At 50.6% G+C, this 26,989-nt stretch overlaps 1 protein-coding gene across 4 annotated transcripts in view; it reads right to left on the reverse strand.

Moving 5' to 3' along the window:
• Positions 1-2,327: 2,327 nt before the first annotated feature.
• BCL2L1 (BCL2 like 1) overlaps positions 2,328-26,989 on the reverse strand; it is a 50,739-nt gene continuing 26,077 nt past the window's right edge. For 3 of the 4 annotated variants that reach the window (XM_010591594.3, XM_010591593.3, XM_003411635.4), the window contains exon 3: positions 2,328-3,920. In XM_010591594.3, the coding sequence (XP_010589896.1) occupies positions 3,783-3,920 (138 nt within the window). In that variant the 3' untranslated portion in view covers positions 2,328-3,782. Of the gene's footprint in view, positions 3,921-9,392; positions 26,181-26,989 lie in introns of those variants that run through there. The other variant, XM_023550123.2, reaches the window with a different exon arrangement.

A 26,989-nucleotide genomic window follows, 5' to 3' on the forward strand; every position in this document is an offset into this window, starting at 1 on the left:
CTTGAGTGGCCAGGGTTGGGAGTAGGAGCCAGGGGCGCATCGTGGGGGTGGGGGTGTGCATGGGAGGCGGTAGGCCACTCTGAGCTCCGGGAGAGCCATAGCAATCGCTGACTCCAGCACCCAAAATTTGGTAGCCTAGAGGTCCTTCTGGTGAGAAGGGCGAAAGATGGAGGATACCGCGGGGGTGTTGGCCAGGCGGGGGACTGAGGTCAAGGGCGCTTAACGCGAGGATAGCTTGGGGTGGGGGTGGCTTTCAGGTCGCATTCCCACACGGCCACCAGGGGGCAGTCAAGCCCGCTTCTGAAGCGGGCGAGACGGAGCGCCGGAGGCAGGGCCTGCTCCGCCCACCCTCCATCTCCCCATCTGCCCCCAACCCCGCTGGAGTCCCAGCCCCTGGAATTTTTGACCGCTTTCCCAACCGCTGCTGGACCTCCAGCCACAGCCACAGGGAACTCAGCGAGTAGCACCAACTCCCTCCTGGTGGGGGGCCTGCCCGACAGCGGGGTCATCCCTACTCCTCCTCCCCCCTCCCCTCCCGCATGCAGTCCTCCCCCAAACTCTACTGGGTTATCTAGTTCAATCGTGACCACAGTCGTGTGTGATGGGGGCTGTTATATACCCATTTTATAGAGGGAAAAGCTGGGGCAAAGAGAAGTTAGTAACTTGCCCAATGTCACGACCAGGAGTGGTGACCCAGGATAGACACCTGGCCTGTTCACTCTCAGAAGCTGCACTTCGATCAAGCCATGGCTTCCTCACTTGTCGCCCAGTTTCTACTCTGCTCCCCCTCCAGAACCTTCTCTACAGAACAGCTAGAGGAAGCTTCGGGAGTTTCCATGAGGCAAATCACTCCCTCACTTAAAACATTTCTCTAGCTCTCCTGCTCTCAGGATCAAGTTCAGTCCCCTCACCCCACCAGCATCTCTGGCATGACCTTGACCCAGGAGCCCCTTTGCTCTCAGCCAGGGCTTTCACTGGTTCCTTTCAGCTCTAACCCCTGCTGAGAATTGCATTTCTATAGCAAGTTCCCAGGTGATGCTGATGCTGCTGGTTAGGAACCAATTCTGAGAGCCACTAGTAGAGAAGAGGCTCTCAAAATTTATTATACAGGAGAATCACTTGGTCTCGTTAAAATGTAGATTCTGATTCAGTGTATTATCTGGGGTGGAAATGCAAATTCTCAGCAGGGGTTTGAACTAGAATGAACCAGTTGGAAGCCCTGCTCTCAGCTCCAGACGCACCAGCTTTCTCTTCAGTCTGAAATTGCCTAGCTACCTCCTGCCTCAGATGCTTTGCATTCACTGCTCCTTGGCCAGGCAGACACTTCCTGGTTCTCCTGTCACTTCCAGGGAACCCTCCCTGACTCAACTCCCGGACAAGCGCAGGTCCCCTATTAAATGCTGTCAGAGCACCATGAGCCTCCCGGGTAAAACTGGCTTCAAACTTGGGCTTCATTTTTGTAATTATAATGGCATCACTATTCCAAAACCCCGAGCCATCCTTTACTTCTTCTCTAGAGCCATCTGATCTACCAGCAAATCCTGCAAAGGGATCTGCTGATGGATATTATCTCCAATCTGACCCCGTAGGCTTACCTCCTTTCCCACTAAGACCTCCGTGTCTTGCCAGAGACTGGAACAGCTTCCTCATGGTCATCCCGTTTCCACCCTTGCTCCACAACTGCCAGAGTGGTCATTATATTTGTCTGTCTCCCCCGCTAGGGTGGAAGCTCCGAGGCTTGTTCGCTGCAGGATCCCCAGTGTATTGGGCTGTACTGTGCAGCGCAGGCCTCAGTAAGCATGCACTGAGCGGCTAATGGACCGTTTCTCCCACTAGAATGTCTGCTCCTGAGGGCAAGGACTGTGTGTGCCCTGTTCATACCCCAGCTGAAGTGCCCAGCACTGTGCCTGGCACACACAGATGCTCAATAAAAACCCTGTTAATTTACCAAACCAAACCCACTGCTGAGTCAATTCCAACTCATGGCGACCCTATGTGTTAGAGGGTAGAACTGAGCTCCACAGTGTTTTCTTGGCTGTAATTTTTATAGAAGCAGATCGACAGGCCTTTCTTCCACGGTGGTGCTGGGTGGGTTCAAACTGTCAACCTTTCAGTTAGCAGTCAAGCACAAACTGTTTGCACCACCCAGGGACCTTTGCCAATGTACAGAAGGAGAAATTCAGGCAGCGGGTAGGTAGGGGAAACAGTTGTTTAAGATCCTCCCGTGAGGGTGGCAGAGCCAATCCCAGGACCTGGCTCCCCTGTGGCTTCTCTGCCAGCCCAGCTGCTCCTCCTTCCCTGGAGTACACAAGAGCCCAGGCCCTCTGTTCAATGAGTCAACACAGTTTATTACTGCACTGCACTTTCACCTTCACACAGACTATTTCAAAGAGCTGGAACAAGTGGGGGTAGGGGATGGGGGGAGGGACAGGTGCCCCTCAGGAGCCAGGACCCCCAGTGGGCTTCCCTGGGCCAGAGTAGGGGAGGAAGCATCAGGCCGTCCAATCTCCAGGCACCAGCTCTCCACGTGCACACGCACAGCAAGCCAGCAGCTCCTCACACATAAATACAGACACGCTTAACAAAAATAGTATATCATCTTCACAAGGAATAAAAACTAGTCTCGAATCTGTACAGCAGAGAGCCTGGGGTGGCTGGGACCCCCAGGGATGAGACAGGCCATGGGTGGAGCAGAGGAGAGGGAGACCTGAAGGGCTCCTGGTTGGACGGCTCTGGCCTTGGCAGCCCGGCTGCCCAGGCTGAGTGTGGGTAGGGTGCAGATCTGCCTGGTCAGGTAGGACTGGGCCTTCCAGCCTTTCCACCCTGTGCAACAGGCTTTCCTCCTGTCCTTCCTGCCTGAGGTAGGGAAGACCCTGGGGTTCCCACAGCTGTTCCTGTAGCTCTTCTTCACCTCTGGGCAGATGCCCCTGAGCCCCTGGACCCCATGGGCACTGATTCAAGGCAAAGATGCCACAGGCTGATCTCCCTGTAGGAAGTGAGGCAGCTGAGGCCATAAACAGCTCTGGGGTACCTGTCTTGGGCCCAGTTGGTCCCTCAGTTATGGTCATGGGAGTCCGTGGAGAGGAAGGGACTGGGGGTGGTGCTAAACTGCAAAGCCACCCTTCCTTTGGCATGGGGTGCTTCCTGTAGTGACAGATCCCCATCCCAGGTGGGCCTGGCCTCTAGTCAGAGGCCTCTGTAGGACCCTGGATGTGAGTGGGGTCTTTGGCTAGGCCAGAGGTGGGGAGGAGGTCCTGGTCTTTGCCTCTCTGCAAGCAGCCTGAATCCCTAATTAGCCACAAGTGGCCCCTAGGTGGCTCTAGGAGATGGAGATGGAAGGAAGGGAAGCCCAGGTCCAGGAGGGAATGGGAAATGGTCAATTCTGAGGCCACAAACATCAAAACAAAGGCAATCTAGTCTCTCTTTCTGGGGAAGAGGTTCAGAAACTGTCCAGCTCCCTGGTAGACAGCCCTCTTGGGAGGCTAAGGGGTAAAGGTCCTACCAATCCCCAGCCACAACACCCCCACACACCTGTCAGCTTCCATAGAGAAGGTGTGGATTTTGAGGCCAGGAAACAGGTGTGGGGGAGGCTGGCTGTCACAGAAGCATGTAGATGCTAGAAAACTAATTGCAGGGGACCAGGTCTAAGCCCAGCCCTATGGTGGGTAGGTGAGCAGGCATGGGCTACATGTAGTGGTTCTCCTGGTGGCATGGTGATCACTGAACGGAGGGATGTGGCGGGGGCAGGGCTGGGGGTGGGATGGTGAGTGGGTGGTGTCTGATCATTTCCGACTGAAGAGGGAGCCCAGCAGAACCACACCAGCCACAGTCATGCCTGTCAGGAACCAGCGGTTGAAGCGCTCCTGGCCCTTCCGGCTCTCGGCCGCTGCATTGTTCCCATAGAGTTCCACGAACGTGTCCTGCAGGGAGAGAAGGGAGGTGACATTTGAGTCCTCAGACAATAATGTGGGGGTAGGGGGAGAAATGGCACCACCTGCATGGAACAGCTTTCGTGATTTGAAAAACCGTAGCCATCAGCCCCCACACCGATGTAGGCACTGACCCATTTTACTGCTGAGGAAATAGGTGTAGAGGGAAAGAGCTTATCCAAGTCCGGACAGCTAGGAACTCACTTCAGGACCCCAGGGGGAAAGAGATGGGCAGGTTCAGGAACTGACAGGAGGCCAGGGGGCTGACAGAGTGCAGGGAGGAGAAGATACTGGGAGATGGGGGTGCAGGCATGAGCACCTGCCTGGAAGCCACAGGAACAGCTTGGAGTTGAGTCTAAGGGTACTGGGGAGCCACTGGGCCCCAGCCCTTCCACTGCTGGGAAAGGGAAGGGAAAGGAACAGGGCTAAATCCCAGAGTAGGTCAGAATGGTGGGGACACTCAGCCTGAGGCTCCTTCCCTCTCTAGAGGGAGCCTGGGAAGGTTGGACTGATGGGTGGGAAGTGCACGGCAGAGCAGAGCAAACAGTGATGCAGGACTGGGAGGCCGCCACAATGGGGTCTGTGAGGCCCTGGCCCCCACCCAGAAGGAGGTAACAACAGCCCTCTGCCTGAAGCTAGGTCAGGAGGGGCTGTGGGCTGAATTAGCCAGCCTGTTGGCAGGGAGAGGGTAGCCTGGAGTGCACTTAAATGAGGGAGCTTTGCATTCATTTATCCTCCCAAACATTGCTGCAGTGTGGGCTCTCTCCCCATTCACAGACCAGGAAGCTGGGCCTCTGAGGGCTGAGGGACTTGAGCGAGGCCTCCTGACTTTATCAGTGCTGGAACTGGAATCCAAATCTTGTGTCTGGCACCTAGAAATAAGTGTTCGATATGTGTCTGTAGGATGGATGGATCACTGACTGGTCCCAGGCCGATGTTCTTGGCTCTATACCAACAGTCCCCACACAGGGCCTACACTGCCACCTGCCCCACTGGCCAAGCGGTGGCTGCTCCCTCAGATGAGGCCTGACATCTCCAGTTGGCCCGGGGCCTCACTGGCCAGTTTGTTCACTTGTGATACTTGCCTGGCCCCACTTCTAGTCTTGCCCCCTCAACACCTCCCCCCCCCGCCACCGCCCCAGTTCATGCTCCATGCAGAGAAGATTCTTATAAACATAGATCAGATCACGGCATTCCCATGCTTCAAGTCCTCCAGCAGCTTTCCCCTGCAATTAGAAGGCCAGTGTTATTTACTTCCACATCCCTGGTACCTGGCAGAGTGACACGTGTACTAAGCTGCCAACTTGAATGAAAGAACACTCAACACTGACTAAGCCATGAGGGAGGTAGCGAGTCCTTGCCACAAAGCTTACAGTCTAGTTGAGGGCAAGGACACTGGGGAAAGCAGGTAGACAGGGAAAGGCCCACCAACAGACCACCTTACCCCTGCTCTCTAACTTCCCAAGGCTTCCCACCACACTTGGAAAAAAACCCCCACTCCTGACCAGGACCAGCAAGGTCTGGCAGCAGACGGCCCCTTCACCTCTGACCTCATTCCCCTCCCTCCTCTTGGAGTGAAGCTCCTTCCTACCGGCCTCCTTGCTGAAACATCTTCTGCCTCAGGAACCTGCTGTTCCCGCTGAGCTGCCTGGAGCCCTGGACCCTAGTCAGCACCTGCCTCACTCCAGCACTTCATTCTCGACTCTGCTCACACGTCACCTCCTCAGAGACACTTCCGCTAAACACTTGGTCTAAAGTGGCACCCACCTCCACCTCTCTTTACTATCCTCTGACCTGGCTTTACTGTTCTTCTCATTAGACTCTATACTTGGGGTTTTGATTTGTCTTCTGCACTAGATGTGTCTTGAAGGCAGAGACCTGTCTTGCTCCTATATGCCCAGTGTCCAGAGCAGCATCTGGCACACAGCTGGTGCTCAATAACTACATGGGTAGAATAAATGTACTGCACGCCTGCTGAGTGGCTGGCATTACCATCCTGCTCCATCTTCATCGGAGTTATGAGACATTAGAGGTGTGAGCCTCATTTCACCCGACAAGGCGGCTGAGGTTCTGAGTAGGGAAGACCTTGCCTGGGGTCAACCAGCTAACAGGTGGCAGTGCCAGGATCAGAACCCAAGTCTGTCGGACTCCAAAGTGAGTGCTGCTACAGCAGGATACTTCCCTTATGGGGGTGGGGGGCTGTCCTGTCATTAAGGGCTGAGAGGATTCTGAGGAAAAGGGGTATGGGGGTGGGGTTGGGGTAGAGCCTTGGGTCTGGGGAGTGGAGGGCAGTGGCTGGTGGCAGCAGCCAAGCTCTTATTTGGCCTTGTTGCTGCCCAGGCACGGCTGGTGTGGATGTGCCTCCCTGTGTCTCCCCCACCATCCTGCCCAGTCTTAGTGGGTCTTGGCAGACAAGAAAATTCTTCTGGGAGGTTTACTTTTTCTGGCCCCAAGTGAAGCAAACCCAGGTAGAGTCACAAAAACGGGCTTATCTGTGATGGGGGAAGAGTTCCGGGCTATGGGGAGCATGGGAGAAAGGAGGCCTCAGCCAGAAGACCCTGGTTATCCCGAGGGGCCAAATGTCCCACAAGAAACCAGGGATACTGGGGCTGCAGCCAAAGTGGGTGAGGCCTGGCTTCCTCGATGGGAACTTTTCTGAAGCAGACTGGCAGCCACAGGAAAGTTTCAGTTCTGGGGCTGGGTTGGAATAAACAGGCCCTGTCCCCACAAGGGCACAAAGCACTCACTGTCCAGGAACACACATTCCAGGGTGGAGGGAACATTCTCACTGCGGTTCCACAGAGAACAAGCTCTGACTGCCCAGCCCCCACTCGCCGGTTCCTGGCCAGGACAACCTGCATCTCCACTTCAGGAACTCCTTCTCCTGGGGAAGGGGAGGGAGGAAGATTCCCAAGGGCCGAGGATTCTGGGGATTGCTTTTGCAGAGAGAGCACGAGCAAAACGGGGCACGCTGTTCCAGGGCGGGTGCCTGCGAGGCGCTGGTGTGGGTATATTTAGCCCATGGTTCACACGACACACTTGGAAACAAACACAGCCATTTTCTCAACGGGCGGCTGCTGTGGATAAACAAACAGGATTGTAGAGCAGCACCCGTCTGGAAAAGCAGAGATAAGCACCCATTGCTCCTGGGTGTCTCCCACTGGTTATAGCCAGGCCTGGCATGGTGGGCAGGGAGATGAGGGGTAGAGGTGGGTTGCACAGAGGTCTCTGATGTCAGAGGTTTCCAGGAAACCCAGGCTTGAGAGCCGGTCTGCTTCCTCAGTTTGGGTTAGGGCAAAGTGGGGGAAGTTTCTCTTTGTAGCTCTGACTGCTGCCATGGGGATCTGCCATGCGATGGATCACTTTTATATGGCCTTTCTAACCACGGTGTTGTAACTCTCACCAAATGATTAGGAAGGGCTATGTAAACAAGGCACCTGTGGCCCACTAAGGGGATTGGACAGCTTGCGGTTGATGCAAATAAGATGCATGGAACCCTTGTGGGGGTGGGCCATGCAAATAAGGTATATGGAACCTTAACCAGGGGATTGGTCAGTTTTTGCCATCCCACTAGGAATAAAATGAGCCATCCCAGAGATGGAAAGGGGGGAACTCACTACCACCAAGAAGAGATGGGAGCAGAGTACATCCTTTGGACCCAGGTTCCTGTGCTGAGAACCTCCTAGACCCAGGAGACAGAGACAGAGAGCTGTAACACCAGAGACGGCATAAGATGGTGAGAAGCAGTGGCAGAGAAGTGGCAGCAGAATCAGGAGACCAGCGCGAGATGATGCAGTGGACTTCCCAACCCATGGAGTAAGGGAGTTATAATGGCCGTGCCGACCCATGGTGCAAGTAAGCTGAGTGCCTTCGGGCTGAGGCTCGCTGGCAGAGTGGGGTACTCCTGGGCACTCATTGGTGGAGCTAAAGACCTTTGTAACACTTGCCTGAGCAGTACAGAGGCCAGGCTGAGGGGCCAAGACGCCGAGGGCCAGAGTGAGGCCTGCCTGTAGGCACGGCTGAGAAGAGGCTGTCCTGATCAAAGGACTGTATCCTGAGTCATTCCTGATCCTGAATTATATATATTATTATAACTTATTACTTCCTTAATAAACCCCGTAACTCTGAGTATGGTCTGAGTTCTGTGTGGCCATTGCAACGAATTATCAAATCCAGCAGAGAAGTAGAGAGTGCTGTGGGAGGGACAGCTGGTGTGAGAATTGGGAAAATAGTTGGAGAGAGGAGGTATGTCTGACCTCCACCTCACAGGAATCAGCCTTGGGCTGTTGATTGTGAGTCTCCTTCCCCCTTGTGAAGTTAGAGGAGGTCTGACGCCCCCACCACCATGCCGTTTTTTCACAGGATCCCTGTAGGGGTTTTCAGGGCTCCTGGGGGGAGGTGGTGGCTGATGACCTCCAATGCAGAGCTGTTGACCCCTAGCCAAGCAGAGACATCACAAGTCAGCAAGGCTAACCCACCTGCCTGTTCTACAGTTTCACACACCTTGTTGGTGGTAGAGACTAGACTAGACTCCTGACTTGGCATGGGAGTTCTTCAGAGCTGTGAGAGAAGAACCAGGCCCATAGGAGGTCCTTCTTCCAACTCTTCAGAGCCTCTAACAGTCTAAGCCAGATCTTCCTAGAGACAGCATGGCCTACCCCAAATATCTTGAGTGCTTCATGCTCCATGCCTTTGTGAACGATGTGTCCTCTAATTGGTCATCCTTCCCATGTCTCCCTTCCTCACCCCTACTCAAGGCCTACAAGACTACACTTTGAAGTACTATCTTCCAAGAAGCCTGCCCTGCCCATCCCTCCTCTAGCTCCAAGATGAATGTCTCCTTTGTGCTCCCAAGGTCCCCAGGCTTTCATTCATACCATAAATATTTATTGAGCACCTACTATGAGTCAAGCCTGACACTGAAGATACAGCAGTGAACAAGACAGACAAGGCCCCTGTTTTCACAGGCCTTAAGTTCTAATCCACGCATTCGCAATGGGGGTGATATCACCTCCAATGGGGCAAAAATTGTTTTTTGGAAGGAAGTGAAAAATTCTTGGATATTACAGTGGTTTGTGGCTCTTTGACGGATACACAGTTTAGCTGTGGTATTCGAATTTCATGCGGGAGAGTGGACAATTAAGACAAAAATGTCTAAAAAGGCTCCGTAGGGAGGCAATAAGGAAAAAAAGCTGAGAAGCACTGTTCTAGTCAGAAGCAGAGGATAATAAGAAAGAAATCAGACAATTTCAGAGGTGATGGGGTTTTGAAGAAAAGTCATGGGGAGGTGATAAGAGAATATCAGAAACACTGGTGTAGGTGAAGTGGTCAGGAAAGGCCTCTGAGGAAGCAAAGTTCGAACTTAGGCCTGAATGACAAGCAGGCAGGGGTCACGAGAGGATCCAAAATCTTAGGTAAGAGCATGTTCTAAGAGACAGAACAAGTGCAGAGGCCCTGAGGCAGGAAGGAGAGGCAGGGAGTCCCTAGGCTGAAGTCCTCTGTCTTCGTGCCACTCTCCCGCATCAGCCTAGGGGCTCAGTGCAGGCGGGGACTGAGGATGCCCCATGTCTGAAGCCTGGGGCCCACCCAGACAGGCATAGAACGACTTCAGCTAGATCGCTCCCCAGAGGCAGCCATCCGAATGATGCAGGTTGCCCTGCAGCAGCCCGTGACCTGGAGAAGTCAGGGGAAATGTTAAGGTTGGCATGACCATGCCCCGTCGGGTGGGGCCCAAGTGCCAGCTGACCACCCTGCCTGCCAGGCCTGAAGTGCAATCCCTGCTTGAATCTGACCAGTGCTCCAATTCCCACCCTTCTCTCTCACTGCTCACATGTGCCTCTTCCTAGTGGTGTGCTTTGAGGAGGTTACTTCATCTCTCTGGCCCTAGTGTCCTCATGTGTTAAATAATAACAATAAAATAATAACAGTCGTTATTCTGGTAGCTGACCTTTACCGAACATTTGAATGTTTTACCTGGGCCAGGCACTGAGCTGAAGCACTTTACCCTGACTGGGTCACACTCCCCTATTACAAGCACAATCACCCTCATTCGAGTGGTTATTTTTTTGTCTTGTCTCCCTCACTAGAATGGGTGGTTTTGTCATCTCTGTAGTCTAGAACCTGATGCTGTACCTGGAACACAGCAGGTGCCATTCTAACTAAATCTATTTTAAATGAACAGATGATGAACGTTTTCATTTAGTCCTCATAACATTTATTAACAGCCTCATTTTCCAGATGTGAAAACAAGAGGCCCCAGAGTTTACCTAAGATCCCTATCTAGGAAGTGGTAGGACTGGGTTTGTCTGGGTTCTGGCCTCTTACCCATTCTGACGTTCAATCCTGTCATCTCAGTTTGTGCTGTCTCCTCCCATGAAATACCTGATCTTTTTAGCAGCAGTGGCAGCAGCTGATACTTACTGGGCACTTACCCTGCAAGGCACTGTTCTAGGCCCTCTTCATGGGTTAGTTCATTTAACCACTTTCACGCTTTTACAGTGGGTAGCCAGCCCATCATACAGATGATGAACCTGAGGCGCAGAGAGGGTTCACAACTTGCCCACATCACACAGCTAGCTGGTAACCTGGCTGGGATGCTTGCACCAATGATCTGGCTCTAGTACCCTCACTCCTAACCTTCCTGCAGCACTCTGCTCAGTTTGTGAAGGACACTACTTCTCTAGCCTTCATCATGGGCCAGGTGCATGCACCTCTATTACAGAAGGTGGTCCTTAGGCTAACCCCAGGTAAACGGAGACAGATACTGAGAGACCTGCCCGAAGTTAGTCAGTACGGAAGCCAGTTTTAAGCCCCAGTGTGTGTGGTAGCAAACCTTGTATCCTGGAGTAGGGCTCCAGCCCTGAGTCCCAACCCATACAGAAGGGAAGGTAGCCTGAGGCCACCAGCTGAATGAACGAGCTCTGGCTTCTAGCCAGCTAAGGGGAGCTGGGTGCCACAGGAAAAGGATGTGACGAAGACCTGGAGGGAAAGTGAAACCCTTCCGTCTGGCTTCAGTGGGGAACAAGCGCCAGTGCCAGACGGGCCTTTCCTTCCTCTTGGGTGACTGTGGAGGGCCAGGCCCATTGCTTCCTTCCTGCTTGGTTATTTCAGGAAAGAGGTAGGTGGAGAAGAGGAAGGGGCCCCTAGCAGCCCAGGGAAAAGTGCCAGAGACATCAGGACTGTACCCCTTGACCTGGCCTCGTCACAGCCCTGCACAGGCAGGCCATGAGTCACTTGCAGAGTCACTTTCTGTTCCTGGCCTCAGTTTCCCTGATGGAGGGGCTGATAAATGCCTGCTGAGAAGACAAACAAGGCCATGTGAGGAGATCCCTGGGAGATGGCAGGAATGGGGGTAGGGCAAAGAGAGAGGTCTTATCACTCTCTTGGCAGGGAGTTTCACGCTGCAAGTCGGAAGAAGTGAGGTTTGTGGTTGGAATCCACTTCCCCTGGCTTTCCCTGGGGGGAGCTGTTGGCCTCAGTGAGTGAGTGGAACGCTGCCTCTCTCCTTCACCCAGGGGAGGAGAGCTACTCAAAGAGGCAGCTCAGCGAGCGAAGCAAAGACATGCGTGGCCAGACTGTGCTGGGATCAACACCTCAGTCCCACAGGCCCAGCTATGGGCGCCACAGCAACCTGTACTTCTGCACTTCAGTTCTTCTGCTCTGCCCTCACAAAGCAGGGGTGGTGACATCAAGGGTGAAAGCACTTGGGGAAGCAAGGTGACCTTGAGTTACAGGCTGAAGCAGGTGTCATGGGAGCCAAAGCCATCTGGGCTTTAAGGAGTATTAGGAGGCTCTTCACAGCAAACTTCGTGGTAATCTTCTTTCAACTCTGGCCTTGTCAACTGCCAGCCTCTCCTCCGTCGCCTCCCCCCCACCCCCATGAGTTCTAAGAAGCAAAGCCTGACAGATGCGCTCATTTCTCAGAAAAGGAAGTGGTTGTGCCCAGAGGAGATAACACCTCCACTGTGGAATCGAGAAAGCTATCAGGCCCAGCAGTGCTGGCGTGGGCTCGCCACCTCCCCGGCTCAGAACCAGGGCACTGGGCTTGGGGCAGAGAGAATTCAAAAGAGCATTTACTAGGGGCACAGATGCTCCTGTGGGGTTCACGACCTCCTTCCCTGGGAATGATGGTGGTAAGACAACTGATATTTACCAAGTAGTTACCCAAGTACCAGGCACTGTGCTGAGCGCTTTGTGTGTATTCACTCAATCTTCACCACTATCCCATGAAGGAGGAGTGTTGTTACTCTCCATGCTACAAGGGAGGAACAGGCACAGAGGGCTCAGGTCACTCTCCCAAGGTCAGACAGTTCCTAAGTGGTGGAGAAGGGATTTGAATCCAAGCAGTCTAGCTCCAGAGCCCAGCACTTAACCACTCCTGGGCAGCTGCTACCCGCTCATGCACACTCTCTGCGATTCTGAGGCCTCCCCTCATCTCAACCCTCTCTTCCCATCCCTGGTGACTCTCCCTTCTTTCATAAATAAATGGCCACAGCCCTTCATTCTTCGCCCAGAGTGAGAAGGACCAAAGCTCATCCTTGTAACAGAGTCAGAGACTCACAAGTGACCTTACAACATCCCATCCAACCTTCCCTGAGATACTCAAGCTCATCCCTACATCCCCATTTCAGATGGGGTTCAGAAAGGTGGTGGCATGCCAAGGTCATGCAGTGGTTCTGTTTCAGTCCAAATGGGCCATGCCTGTGGGAGTTCAAGGTCATCTCCCACCCATCTACGGCTCTCTGCTTAGACACTTGTGATGGGGAGCTCAGGCTCCCCCCAGGCAGAGCATTCCATCTTTGGACAGCCCTACTGGAAAACTTCTCCCTGTTGGGGGCCTGAAGCCTCTCTCCCTCTAACTCCCTCCACTAGCTGGCATTAGTTCAGGTCCTCTCTCCTCTGCTGCTCTCCTCCAACTCTGTCCCAAGAAGGCAACATGGCAGAGGAAGCTCTGCCAGCCTCACGCTGGCTCTGGACCAGTTCCTGCTCCTCTCCAAGTCCCAGGTTCCTCATTCATAAAATGGAAGTGCTGGTCGGGATAAGGTCAAGGCCAGTGACAAATTAACGTCCCTTTCCCCACCAAGCTGGGTTGCACAGAGTGAGCAGGTACTCTATACATTTCTGCAGCAAGACTAAGCTGCTGGTTTTGGGCCTCTTGTGTAAAATGCGGATAGTTATTTCAAAAAGAATACTGTGAGGATTGAACAGTAATACACGTAAAGCTCTTAGGACCATGCCTGGCACATAGCAGACACTGAATACATGTCAGTTATTATTACTGTTATGTCCCTTGGTGGCACAAATGGTTTGCTCTCAGCTACTAACCTAAAGGTCTGTGGTTCAAACCCACTCAGTGGTGCTATGGAAGGGAGGCCTAGCAATCTGCTTCCACAAAGATTACAGCCAAGAAAACCCTATGGAGCAGTCCTACTCTGTAACACATGGGGTCACCCTGAGTTGGAACTGACTTGATGGCAACAAGTTTTTTTGTTGTTTATTCTTACTATCAGACCAAGGTTCAGTTCGAGTCCTGGAGCCGTCTCCATGGGGTGTAAGCCCTGCAAGGTTTCTTCAGACTCATCTAGGGCCAAACAGCTTCATTCCTCCTCACATGCCATGTTCTGCTCAGCCTCAGGACCTTTGCCCATGCTGGTTTCTCTGCTGAGCTCTCTCCTACTCATCTCTTATGTCTTAACCCACAAGTCACTTCTTCCCAGGAGGCCTTCTTCTTTCCTAAGTCTCCTGCAGCTCTCTTGCTACAGTTTGCTGAGTTGCTCACTTTCTCCCCCATTTGACCATAGGCTCTGTCCCCTGGCTCCAGAGAGGTGGATAGGTATGGTTGACTGGTGGCCAATGAGGAGGGAAGAGAAGAAAGGCCAGTTCCCTCTTCATCTCTACCCTCACTGCCTGGTAAAACTAGAAAGAGGCTCCGAGACACCAGGTCATTGGGCAGGGTACCCAATACTCCCCAGATACCAAGTTCTCCAGCGCTTAGGAAGGGTGACAGGAAGCTTGCGGGAAGGTTCTGAAAAGGACATCTTCTGCACCGTGCTGATGCAGTTGGCAGAGGGACTAAAATGGCAACCCACAAGTAACAGGGGCTTAGTCTCTGGGGCCAATTTACTCCCTAAAATGCTGTTCCCTTCTGGGGTCTTTGCCCTCAAGTGCTCCATGGTCCACAGCAGTCTCTCCCTCCGCCTTTGCGCCCCAAACTCTCCCCACTCCTTTGTCTGGTGCTGACTGGTGTTGGATGCTGTGGAGAAAAGAGCACTGGGCTGAGACTCAGCGGTGTGGCTTCAGTTCTCAACTCTATCACTAGCTTGCTTGGGCTGAGTCCATCCCCCTGGAAAACGAAGGGGATCATCTCAAAGGGCTCCTACTAGTGTTGCACCATAAGGATGAAGTAACTCACACTGGAAGAGTGAGTGATTACCCGGGCTCTCTTTCTCTGGGGGTATCTGAGATGTGCAGAGCCCAAAGGATCCAGCAATTAATGTGTAAGGTTAGAAGCGACATTCTGGAGTAGAAGGACTTGTTGCCACAAAAGGGTCTGAGCCTCCCCCACCTCAAAGCCTGCTGAGCCTGCAAGATTCTAGGGGAAAGTGGGCACATCTGTACCCAGGGCAAGCTCCTTGGAGGGAGCAGACCTCCCAGGGCTCTGCCTTTGTGGCCTCAACCTTCTCACCTCAGCACCACCTCTAACTAGCCTCCAACTAGTCCAGACAAGTCCTGGGTATTTTCAGCCACCTTTATCTGATTGGAAATGTTTGGAATTCCACAGCAGAAGGCCAACAGCTTCCGAGGATTTGGGGATGGGAGCAAATCCCTACAACACCCTTCCCCCGCCCCCTGTACATGTGAATGCTCACACGCACACCCCATGTAACCAGAAACTCGGAGCTGAACCCGCGGGGTAGCATTTCTGACATTCCCCGGTTCCTTCTAGTCTTCTTCTCCCCTTTTCATCTCGCCCCACTCCCTGGACTCTCATCAAGGTGCAGAGCAGCAAGATGCCTGAGATGGTGCCAGGACAGCTGGGACAACCAGTCTGCAGCCGAGGCTGAGGGAGGGGTCCCAGGAGTTTGCTGTTCGCGCCCTGAGCACCAATACACTGCAGAAGACAACCAGGACCACTACCGCCAGGAGGCCAGAAGCAACTCACAGTCCCTCCTGATGTGGCATATAGCCTGCCTAGGAATCTTAAGAGTGCCACAATTTGAAGTCCACGGTGATGTCTAGTTCAAACCCTCCCTGAACAGATGAGGAAACAGACTCTGAGTAGGTGAAGGGACTCCAGGGCCATACGCAGGGAGAGGGCAAAGCCTGGTCCCAGGCCTCCTGACCCTTGGAGTCAGCCAGTGTGGGTTCCAACTCCAGCTCTGGAACTGCTTGGCTGCAGGACCTGGGACAAGACCCTTCACTTTTCAGAGCCCCGGTTTTCCGGCTGTGAAATGAGAACAGCTGTACCTCCTTCACAGACTTGCAACAAGAATTAAATGGTCCGTGGTAAGTGCTCAATATATGTTAGCTGTTATTACTTTTTTTATGGCCCAAAATGAGTGGCCCCATTTATGCTTCTCACGCTGCCTCTCATTATTTGCAGCTATCAACAAAAAATAACAGCTAATATTTACTGAACCCTTGCTTGAATGGTCACAAAATTCTGCAAGTAGGTGCTGTCTCCACTTAACAGTGAGGAAACTAAGACTCAGAGAGGTGATGAGACTTGGCCTGAAGTCACCAGGTATTGAGTAAGGCTGTCTGACTCCGTTAGCACATTAAATTTGCCAGTGCAAGAGGACATACGAAGAGGAACTTTACGTAATCCATTCTTCCTCCTTTCCTTCACCTACCCACGCAACCCACCCAGTATTTACTGAGAATCTGCTACTCTTAGGCTCAGGTGCTACCATGGTGAGCAAGAAAAAACAGTAGTTCCTGCCCTGTGGAGCTTGCAAAACTGGCAGGAAAGATTAATTAGGCATTGCTTAATTGATGACACAGAACCCAGAAGTGCTGCAGGGGTGGAGAACAGAGAGCTATGGTAGGGTAGGACAGGGGGGAGCTGACTTGGGGGAGGGGTAAAATTGGAGACTTGGAAGGATGGGTGGAAGTGGGTTGGCCCTGGCTCCTTTCTATTTAATTGTGAATGGCCACACAGACTTAATAGAGCTGCAGCCAGCTCTGGTTGTGAAAAGTAGCTGAAATAGGGCAGTAGTCACACTTCTGTGTGTTTCTGGAAACCTTGGTCTGGGCCCTGGAGTCCCAGGGTTCTCAACGAAGTCAGAGATGACTTCAAGGGCAGGGAAGGGGCATACCCCCTGGTTCCCTGGGTGCCTCAAGGGGTGGACAAGGGAAGGATGCACTGCTGGCTGTTCTGTGCTTGTCCCCAACCCCCACCTGGCCCCTGCAAGGCCCGTTTGTGCAAGGTGAGTCCCTTCCGCTGTCTGGTCATTATCTTAGAAACAAAACTGACTTTGGTGGAACTGTTAGCTGAGTTCTCTTGGACAGAACATGACCCCTTTGTGAGCCAGGCTGATCTGTGAAGTTGCAGAAGGACCAGCCAGACAAGCTGTCTTTCTTAGCTCCAGACACTCATTCAACAAATCTTTATGATATGCCCACTAAGAGTCAGGCACTATGCTAAGTGCTGGTGATAAAGCAGTGAATAAATCAGACGAAAATTCCTTCCTGCATGGTTTATAATTTAACGGGAACCAAAAAAGCCCACTGCTGTCGAGTCGGTTCCGACTCATAGCCACCCTAGAGGACAGAGAACTGCCCCATACGGTTTCCAAGGAGCTCCTGGTGGAGTTAAACTGCCAACCTTTTGGTTAGCAGCTGTAGAACCAACTCAACGGCAGTGGTTATGGCATTAGGGTTTCCAATTCAATGGGAAGAGACAGGCAATAACCAAATGAGATGGAGATAAATGCTAAAATGACATAAAGGCGAAAAGGGGGATAAAGGGAAACAGGGAAGAGGGTAGGACTAGAATCCAGGGTCAGGGAAAGCTGCTTGAGGAGGTGACATTTGATCAGAGACCTGAATGAAGTGAGAGAACAGGCATTGCCATGACCGGAGGAAAGGCAGCAGGAATAGCAAGTACAAAGGCCCTGAGGCAGGAACATGGCAGGGGTGCTCCAGGAGGAGCACCGCCAGTGAGGCTGAAGCGAAGTGAATGAGAAGAGACTGGTAGATGATGAGGCCCCAAAGTGGCCAAGGGCTGACTGTGCAGGGCCCTGCAGGTCACTGAAGGACCTGGGCTTTTCCTGAGTAATACCCGTGCTACAGGGTTCTGAGTTTGGTTCTATAAGGGTTCCTCTGGCTGCAGGGTAGAGACGTCCAGGGGGCCAGGGCAGAAACCAGAAGTCTAGTGAGGACTGGATGCACTCATCCAGGAGAAACATGGGGGTGGCTTAGCCAGGATGGTGGCAAGGAAGGTGGTAAGAAGCAGTCAGATTCAGTATTTATTTTTAAAAGTAGAGTCCTAAGGATCTGCTGGGAAACCCTGGTGGTGCAGTGGTTAAGTGCTACAGCTGCTAACCAACAGGTCGGCAGTTCAAATCCACCAGGCGCTCCTTGGAAACACTATGGGGCAGCTCTACTTTGTTCTGTAGGGTCGCTACGAGTCGGAATCAACTCAATGGCAGTGGGTTTAAGGATCTGGTGCTGTGGATGTGGAACTGGACTTCCAGGATGTGGACTGTGGGAGCTGCTTGCCTCTCTGGCCCTCTGTTTCCCATCTATAAAAGGCAGGGAAAGAGGCTCTTGTGGACTTTTTCCCAGCTTGATAACTACAGGGACCCAGAGGAAGAAGGAGACAAAACCATTTCTCCTACTCTGATGGAGGCAAAGCCATCTGCCCACCAGGCCCTGAAAGGGGGATGGCAATAAGAAGAGGAAGGCAGGGGCTGGACAGAGACGGTGAGGCGAAGGGAGGGCAGGGATCTGCTTAGGCTGTGCCACTCCTCTTTCAGCAGATACATCACGCGAACTCCAGCACATGCAGGGACGTGGAGCAGCCGGGCTGGGAAGTGGGGGTGAGGAAGCTTGCTCTTTATCAGGAGGGAAGGGGCATCAGAACTGTGTGTCCAGGGCCTACTAGATAGGAGATGCTCAGTGAATGAATGAATGAGGCAGTGGCAGAAGTCAGGATGTGTATAAGAACTTCCCAAGTCCTTCCAGATTAATAAGAGGTAAGCCTGGTCCAGGGATTCCTCCTCTCCTGTCACTCCTTATACATCCATTCCATTCTAGGCTGAGTCTCAAGTTGCCATTCTTTGTGAGAGGGAGACTACAAGGTCTGAAATCACCAAAGCCAAATTTCAGAGCTGCAAGGAAGCACAGATGGACCTGGTCCACAATTCCTGCCATCACTGTTTTGGCCTTATCCAGGTACTACCTAGTATTATTTACTCAGTATTTTTCTTTCAATTGACTCTTGATTCACTTTTTAAAAGTTTAAATAAATGTGCTGAAAATGTTTAATCTCTCCCCCCACCCCAGTTTCTTCTGCATCTTTTCTTGGTTTAAGAAATGGTAGCTTCATCCTTCCTGGTACTGAAACCAACCTTTGGAGTCATCCTTAAACCCTCTCTAGCTCTCATTTGGCAGTAACTTTCTTTTGGGTCTATATTCAAAATTTATTTGGGACCCCACCACTTCTCACCACCTCTATGGCTATCATTTGGTCCACGCCAACATCATTTCTTGCCTCTTCATGGGTCTCCCAGCTTCTTACCTTGCCCCTCTTCAGTCCCTTCACCACACAGCAGCCAGAAGGATCATTGTAAAAGCAAAGTTGGATCCCATCCATCCTCTGCTTGAAACCCTCCACTGCCTTCCCGGAACCCTCACGCAGAGGAGGCAAAGTGTTTTCACCACGGCTCACACATAGCTTCATCTTCTACCACTTTCTCCTCTGCTCACCCTGCTCTAGCCACACATATTTCTTCTGCTCTTCCTTAAACATGCCAAGCACACTCTCCTCACCTTGGCAGTGGCGTCACTTGGGTTGGTGTCACCCAGTGTGGTAACTCATAGCATCATCCTCCCTACCCATGGACCTCCTCCCATACCAAAGTGTAAAGAATTCTTAGTGACTTTTTTGTACTAATGTTACTTGTAAATCGTAATTCCTGTATATCATTCCTTCTTTTCCTTTAATTTACTACTTCATTCTCAAAAAAATTATTGATATAGGTTCACAAATACTATTGCTACAATATTGTAGCTAAAACACCAGAAAATTTGACAAAACCAGACTATAAAAACACTGGCAGCAAAGAAAACAACAGATCACGCTACGTGATTTGAAGTGTCATTGTAACTGGGTAATAATGACAACTCTGACCTGCGGGCATCAGAAGGTTCAAAAAGTAAATTAGCATAGACTTTTAGCCTTATAGGTATATTGATACATGTAAGCTGGGCTTATGAAAAATGTTTTCGTTGTAACTACAGGAATTTTTTAAATAAAAAAAATAATACATTTGTGCTGAAACATTGCCCCAAAATTTTATAGACAGTCGATTTTGGTGTCGCCCCTGACAGTGTCACCCGGTGTGGTCTGCAACCCCTGTAGCTCCCCTAGTGATGCCACTGCTCGTCGGGGCCTCTGCCTGGAACGTGCTCACCACAGACCACTACATGGTTCACTCCTTCAGGTTATGCAGCTCTCTGCTCACATGCCTCCTCTTCACAGAAGCCCTTCCCAATCACCCTTTATTAAAAACCACCACCAAAGCTGCCTAGGACCATACCCTGATCACGGTCTTCTTAGAAAGTAAACTCCCTGAAGGCAAGTTATCTCCAGTAGCTAGAATGGTGCTTGGCACATAGTAAGCCAAACCAAACCAGCTGCTCTGGAGTGGCTTTCAACTCACGGCCATCCTATGTGTGCAGAGTAGAACTGCTGCTCCACAGGGTTTTCAAGGCTATGGCCTTTTGGAAGTGGATCACCAGGCCTTTCTTTCAAAGCATCTCTGGGTGGGTTCAAATGCCAACCTTTTGGTTAGTAGTTGAGCACTTAAATATTTGTGCCACCCAGGGACTCCTTGGCACATAGTGGACAGCAAGTATTTGATAAATGAATAAATGAAATGAAAAAGCAACTTATTACTACTATAAACAAAAAACCTGTATTACTTGCCATAGATGGAAAGCAACATAAAAATGTTCATTTGCATATCACCTAAAAGTTATCTTGAAGATCAATGGTACAGGAACTGATCTTTGTCCAACATTCTTTACAGCCGAGATACCTGAGACCCAGGACAGGAGAAAGCTCAGGCCAGAGTCAGCTAGCCAGAAAGAGGCTCACACAGGTGCCCAATTCACTGCTTTGGAACCAAAGGCCCTCCCTGCAGAGGGCGGACCAAGAGACTGAATCTTGGGAAAGGTGCAGCTGGGTTGGACCAACAGAGCCTGTCTCAGGCACCAGGAGAGTCCTCCCCTGGGCCAAGCACAGAGCTGGCAGTTCTGCTGAAGAGAACAAAGGCCGAAGGAGGAGTATGCTAGACTGGAGGAACCTCGTGGGGCTGCATCGTGGGGGAAGGGCATGTACGAACCTGTAGGTAAGGTCCATGGAGACCAGACAGCTGAGAGCAGAAATAAAAACAGGCAAGGTCCCAAAGGGTGGCAGCTTCAATCCCGTAAACATCAGACAGGCATGGGGGTTCAGGTGCAGGCCTGGGGGCCCAGCTGAGCCCAGGGGGAGGATGGGACCTTCCCAGTCTCCTCTGTCAGTGATGATGACTCTGAGTAGAGTGGAGGCACCACCAGCCCTGCTACTATTCACACCAGGCACCAGGTGTAAAGGGGCGAAGAGGAAGAACCACCCTCCCCCACATTCCAAATGGTTTCTTCCAGCACCCTCCCGTCTCAGCTAGCTCCACCCACGTGGGTCCTTGGGGATTCAATCCCCATTTGGAAGGGACCATCTTTTCCTACCCCCATGTGGCTTAGCAAACAAAACTGCAGGTGCAGGGAGTGAAGCTAGAGTCTTAACTGCCAGGCCAGCAATGCTGACCTACATCTCCATGGTTGGTTGCATGCAAAGAAAAATACCAGGGATTTCCGTTGGTGTTCACCAGACACAGCTGCCAAGAGAAGGCTGAGCCTTCTGAAGGCATGTTGTGAATAGGGCAAGATGGGTGGCATGTACGAACCTGTAGGTGAGGTTCATGGAAACCAGACTGCTGAGAACAGAAATAAAAACAGGCTAGGTCCCAAAGGGTGGCAGCTTCAGTCCCATAAATATCAGACTGGCATGGCGGTTCAGGTGCAGGCCTGGGGCCCAGCTGAGCCCAGGGGGAGGATGGGACCTTCCCTGTCTCCTCTGTCAGTGATGATGACTCTAAGCTGAGTAGAGCGGAGGCACCAACAACCCTGCTACTATTCATACCAGGCATTAGGTGTTAAGGGGAGGAAGAAGAAGAACTACCCTCTCAGCATCCACATTCCAAATGGTTTCCTCCAGCACCCTCCCCTGTCTCAAACAGCTCCGCCCACATGGGTCCTTGGGGATTCAATCCCCATTTGGAAGGGACCATCTTTTCCTACCCCCATGTGGCTTAGCAAACAAGGCTGCAGGTGCAGGGGTGAAGCTAAGAGTTGTAACTGCCAGGCCAGCAATGCTGACCTACATCTCTATGGGTGGTTGCATGCAAAGAAAAATACCAGGGATTTCCGTTGGTGTTCACCAGACACAGCTGCCAAGGGAAGGCTGGGCTTCTGAAGGCATGTTGTGAGTAGGGGAAGACGGGTGTTGAACTGGCTGGGACAGGTGAAGCTGGTCTACAAATCACTTCCCAGCTTTGGAGACCTCCTTAGATTTCAGAGACTATCAGATTTTTATTGTTTTCTGCCAAGGTCCTCCACTGAAACGTCTTCTTTTCCCCCTTTCTTTATTATCCTTACTAAGAATTTTAAAAAAGAGGGAGAAAAAAGGAAAAAGTAAACAAGATTCTATTTGGAAAAAAGCTCCCTAGTTTAAAAAAAAAAAAAAATTTTTTTTTTTGGGGGGGGTTGTTCTAATTGTAAACCAACTGGCATTGGAGTGAGGCTTCAGTTCTTCATAGAAAAAAGGCAATTTGAAAGTTTTGCATGGTCCTGTGAAAAGGACAAGGGGCCTTAGAGTTGGGAAACGTGTGTTTAATTCCGCTCTCTGGTAGCTCAATCTGGCTATAGGTATGTCAGTTCAGCACCATGGGCCTCTGTTTTCTTCAGCTCCAAAGAGCTATGATTCTATCCCTGGGCCTTTTTTTCCCCCTGTCAAGGGAGCAGTGGAGTGTAAGGAAAAAGTAAGCAGTCTTAGGAGACAAGAGACCTGCGTTGTAATCCTAGCATTGCCATTAACCTCACCGTGTGGCCTTGGACAAGTCACTTCACCTTTTGGGGAAACCTCACTTTCTTAATATGTAAACCAAGGACTCTAAAGTACGCTTAAAACAAACAAACAAAAAAAACACGACAGGTAGCCTTTGGTGTTATAATGTCTCCCGGGGATGTGGTTCACCCCTTAGTATATCCTTGCCAAAGGGTCTGATCTTTACTGGGCATGGCCCCACTTGCAAATCCCTGTCCTTGAGAATTACCAGCTTCCAAGAGCTGTGCCATAGGAACCAGAAGAGTATCTGTGAGGTCATGTATTGCTGCTATTTACTGAATGTCTTGTACGGGCCATGCATGCATGTGTTTAAAATCCATCTTTTACAGGTGAGGAAATATAAGTGCACAAAGCTGAATTCATTTGCTGGAGATACTATAGACACAAAATGGAGGAACTGGGCTTGGAACCCAGGCCTGTCTGATTGCAGAGCATGTGTTCTTCCTACTAGAGAAATGTGGAGGCAGCATGGATGGTGGAAAGAGCTTGGGATTTAAAGTCAGAAGGCCCCTGTTCCTTCTATGGTAAGAAGACCCCATCTACCTCCTAGCATGGTAAGAGGCTCAATGAGATAATGCGTGTGGACACTAAGCACTAGACGAACTTTAGTTAACAATCCCTGTGTTATCACTTTGTGACCCAGGCCTGGGTTTCCCCACATTCCAAAGGAAAGCAGAAGGCACAAGCTGTAATATCTAAGGGGTATTCTCGTTCCACTTCTCTGTCTTTCATCCTACAAAATCTCAATCTTTCTTCCTGGTTCATCGTTTCAGACTCCCTTCTATCTGGAGCCTCTAGGCCACCCAGCATGGAGCCTACAGCGCTCTCCCTGAGAGGCTGTGGCGTGGAGGGAATCAGGGTTCCAACTCTGCCACTCACTTGCTATGCAACCTTGGGCTGGTCACTTGAATTCTGAGCCTCAGGTTCCACGTTCAGAAAATGGGCATGAGACTTGCCAGCTCTACGATTATGTTCTGCTTCCTCTCTCCTCTGAACTCCTCTTACACTTGGGGTCTTTTCCATTTATTTTGCCACTTTCAGCCTCACGATCTAAGTTGTTGAGAGCCAGGCCTGTACTTTCACGTCTCTTCCCTTCCCATCAGAGCAGTGAGCACAGGACAGGTATTCAAAAAGCACCAGTTACATTGGAAGATGGACCCTATCTGAGATGCTATCAGTGGGGACTGTCACCTATGGTCCCCGCCAATACTTGGGCATCATGTGGCAGCCCACTCTTTGGGCTACACTGTGTTAGGCACTGGAAGTAAGGAGTAAATGGAAGCTATGGGCTCACTCCTCTAAAGCAGTCATTGTGAGGTGGAGAAGCCAGGCTCGCCCTTTGGAAAAACACCAGACAGGGCTCATTCCTTCACCAGGGCAAACCTGCACCCATTAAATCACTGAATGCCTGCAACAGATATTCAAATGGCTGCCTCTCCTGTCCCTTGATGGTTGTTATGGATTGAATTACTTCCCCCCAAAATGTGTGCTGTAAATCCTAACTTTATGCCTGCGGTTTTAATCCCGCTTGGGAATGGGTTATCTTTGCTTTGTTAATGAGGCAGGATCAGCGTAGGGTGTGTCTTTTGAGATATAAAAGAGATTAAACAAGCAAGAGAAGCAGGGACTAGGGAAGAGATATGCCAAGCCACATGAAGATTGCCTAGGAGCAGAAGCTAAAAGAGACAAGGACTTTCCTTCAGAGCCAACAGAGAGAGAAAGCCCTCCCCTAGAGCCAGCACCCTAAATTTGGATTTCTAGCCTCCTAACTGTGAGAAAATAAATTTCTGTTTGTTCAAGCCACACACTTGTGGTATCTCTTACAGCAGCACTAGATAACTAAGACTCTACCTACTTACCCATCGACCTACCTACCTACCTATCTAATGAAACTGGAGTGCTGAGTGGACTAACTTCTCTCAAAACCAAACCCAGTGCTGTTGAGTCGATTCCGACTAATAGCGACCCTACAGGACACAGAACTGCCCCATAGAGTTTCCAAGGAGCACCTGGCAGATTCAAACTGCCCACCCTTTGGTTAGCAGCCATAGCACTAAACCACTATGCCACCAGGGTTTGCAGTGCAACCCTAATTAGATTTGGCAACTAGTTTACAGATCACAAGCCTCAGATTGGACATGTGTGGGTTCCCGCTGGAGGGCCAAAGCTTCCTAGCTGAGTGTTTTCATGGTCAGTCACACTTTCTAAGCCTGATTCCTCGTCTGCATTAGACTCTAAGACCATCTGTGATTTCCTCCTGAGAGGCAAACAAGGGTGCTCTTTAGGAGCACAGGCGCTGAAGGATTTGAATCTGGGTTTAAATCCCAGCTCTGCCCCTTACTAGCTGGCCCGTGACCACGACACACTATTTAACCTTCTTGAGCTTTAGTTTTCTCATCTAAAAACCTTCCTTGATGGGTGACTGTAAGGAATGTCTGCTAATGTGCCTGTGTTTGGCACACAGTAACAATTTCACTTGATACATAAAAGTGTTATCTTTGTATCCAGCGCCTGGATTAGAAGGCACTCAATACATGTGCTGAACACTAGTGCAAAGGGTGCACAGAGAGATATTCCTGTAAACTAGTAGCACCACTATAGGTCTCGGCTGGCAATACCTACTAAAACCAGAAGGGTACATACCCTTTGGCCCAGAAATTCCACTTCTAAGGATTTATCTCCCCAGAAAGACGGTATTCACACATGTGCCAAATAACAAACACACAAGGCTATTCACTGAGTAACCTGTTGCTGTTGAGTTGACTCTGACTCATAGTGACCCTACAGGACAGAGCAGAACTGCCCCATAGGGCTACCCAAGAGTGGCTGGTGGATTGGAACTGCTGACCTTTTTGGTTAACAGCTGAGCTCTTAACCACTGTACCACCAGGGCTCATGCATTAAAAAAAACAAAAAAAACAAAAAACCTGTTGCCATCGAGTCATTCTGACTCATAGTGACCCTATGCAACAGAGTAGAACTGCTCCATAGAGTTTCCAAGGAGCGACTGGTGAACGTGAGTACCATTCATTCATTGAGTAACACTAATACAATCGCAAATGACGGGAAAAAAAACGGAGTGTCTACCAACAGAAGCTGGTTAAACTATAAGACAGTCCACTGTATGAAATATTATGCAGTGGTTAAGAGCTCGGCTGCTAACCAAAAGGGCAGCAGTTCAAATCTATCAGCTGCTCCTCGGAAACTGTTAGGGGGCAGTTCTACTCTGTCCTGTATAGTCACTGTGAGTGAGAATTGACTTGATAGCAACGGGTTTGGTTTCTTTATTATTATTATCAAAAAGAAAGAGAAAGCTCTTTATGGACTGATATGGAATGATCTCCAAGAGACACTATTAAGAGAGAAAAGCAAGGTGCCAAACTGTGTATAGCACAAGACCGTTTGTGTTAAAAACATGGGGAAACAGACATGTGTTTGCTTGTAACCACAGTCTATTCTCCCAGGAAGGCAACTGGGTGGCTGGGAGGCACCGGTGGGAAGGGGACATTTGTTCTTTTTGAATTTTGAACCACATGAATATATTATCTATTCCAAGAAAATAAATAAAAAATGTAAAAGGACACAGTAAGGGGGAACACATGAGAAAGAAGAGAGAGAGAGCCTCCCATGAGAAGTGGGTGGGACTCCTCAGAGACAGACTCTTTGGCCAATTATTACAATATCAGAGAAAAAAGACAACTCTGGTATTTGTGTATTTGCATCCTGTGAAACCAAAATACCACCACCACTGTGTGACTGACTGCACTGTGGTCGCCACCATCTGACTCTGTCCTTGGATGCTGTTAAGCTGGGAGAGGGCCAGGATCCATGATGAGGTCCCTCTATCCTCTAGGTTAGGCCTGTCAAGGTAGAATAATAGGGAAAGAAGGTTCAGGTTAAAATAAAAATTATTCCCAGATGGCTCCGGAAGAAAAAAGGGAGGGGAGGGGACCTGGTCCTGGAGGGAGTGGGAAGTCAGGCTTCAGGTGAAGGAGGAGCTGCAGTTAGGCCTGCGAATAAGCCCCCCCCATCCCCCCACCCTTCATCCCGTAAACCCTGGTGGCACAGTGGTTAAGAGTTTGGCTGCTAACCAAAAGGTTGGCAGTTGGAATCCACCAGCCACTCCTTGGAAACCCTTTGGGGGCAGTTCTACTCTGTCTTACAGGGTCGCTATGAGTTGGAATCAGCAGTGGGTTTGGTTTTTTGATTTCCATCCCCTAAGCCCCCCGCCACTTTTTCCTGGTTTCCTTAACAATTAACCTCCCTGCATGCTAAGCCCACTCTATCAGGGACTCCTGGAAGTAGATGGAGACTGAATTGGCTCTGGAAGAAATGCAAATGGCTAATAAAACATAAGATGTTCTACCTCACACGTAACCTTGGAAACAATCCTTGGATATCTTTAACTTTTTATTATGAGAATATTTAAACATATACAAAAAGTAGGCAGAATGGCAAAGTGAACCACCATGTACCCATTACTCAGCTTCGACAATTATCAATTAGGTGCCAATCTTATTTCATCTGTTTCCCAACCATTCTCCCTCAGCCCTGTATAATTTTGGAGGAAATTCCAGACATAGTTCAGTATGTATTTGTAAAAAATAGGGACACTTAAAGGAAGGGGGAAAAAAAAACCATAACCACAATACCATTATTGTGCCTGCCC

The sequence above is a fragment of the Loxodonta africana genome, chromosome 24 (genome assembly GCF_030014295.1).
Source record: "Loxodonta africana isolate mLoxAfr1 chromosome 24, mLoxAfr1.hap2, whole genome shotgun sequence".
Classification (NCBI taxonomy): Eukaryota; Metazoa; Chordata; class Mammalia; order Proboscidea; family Elephantidae; genus Loxodonta; species Loxodonta africana.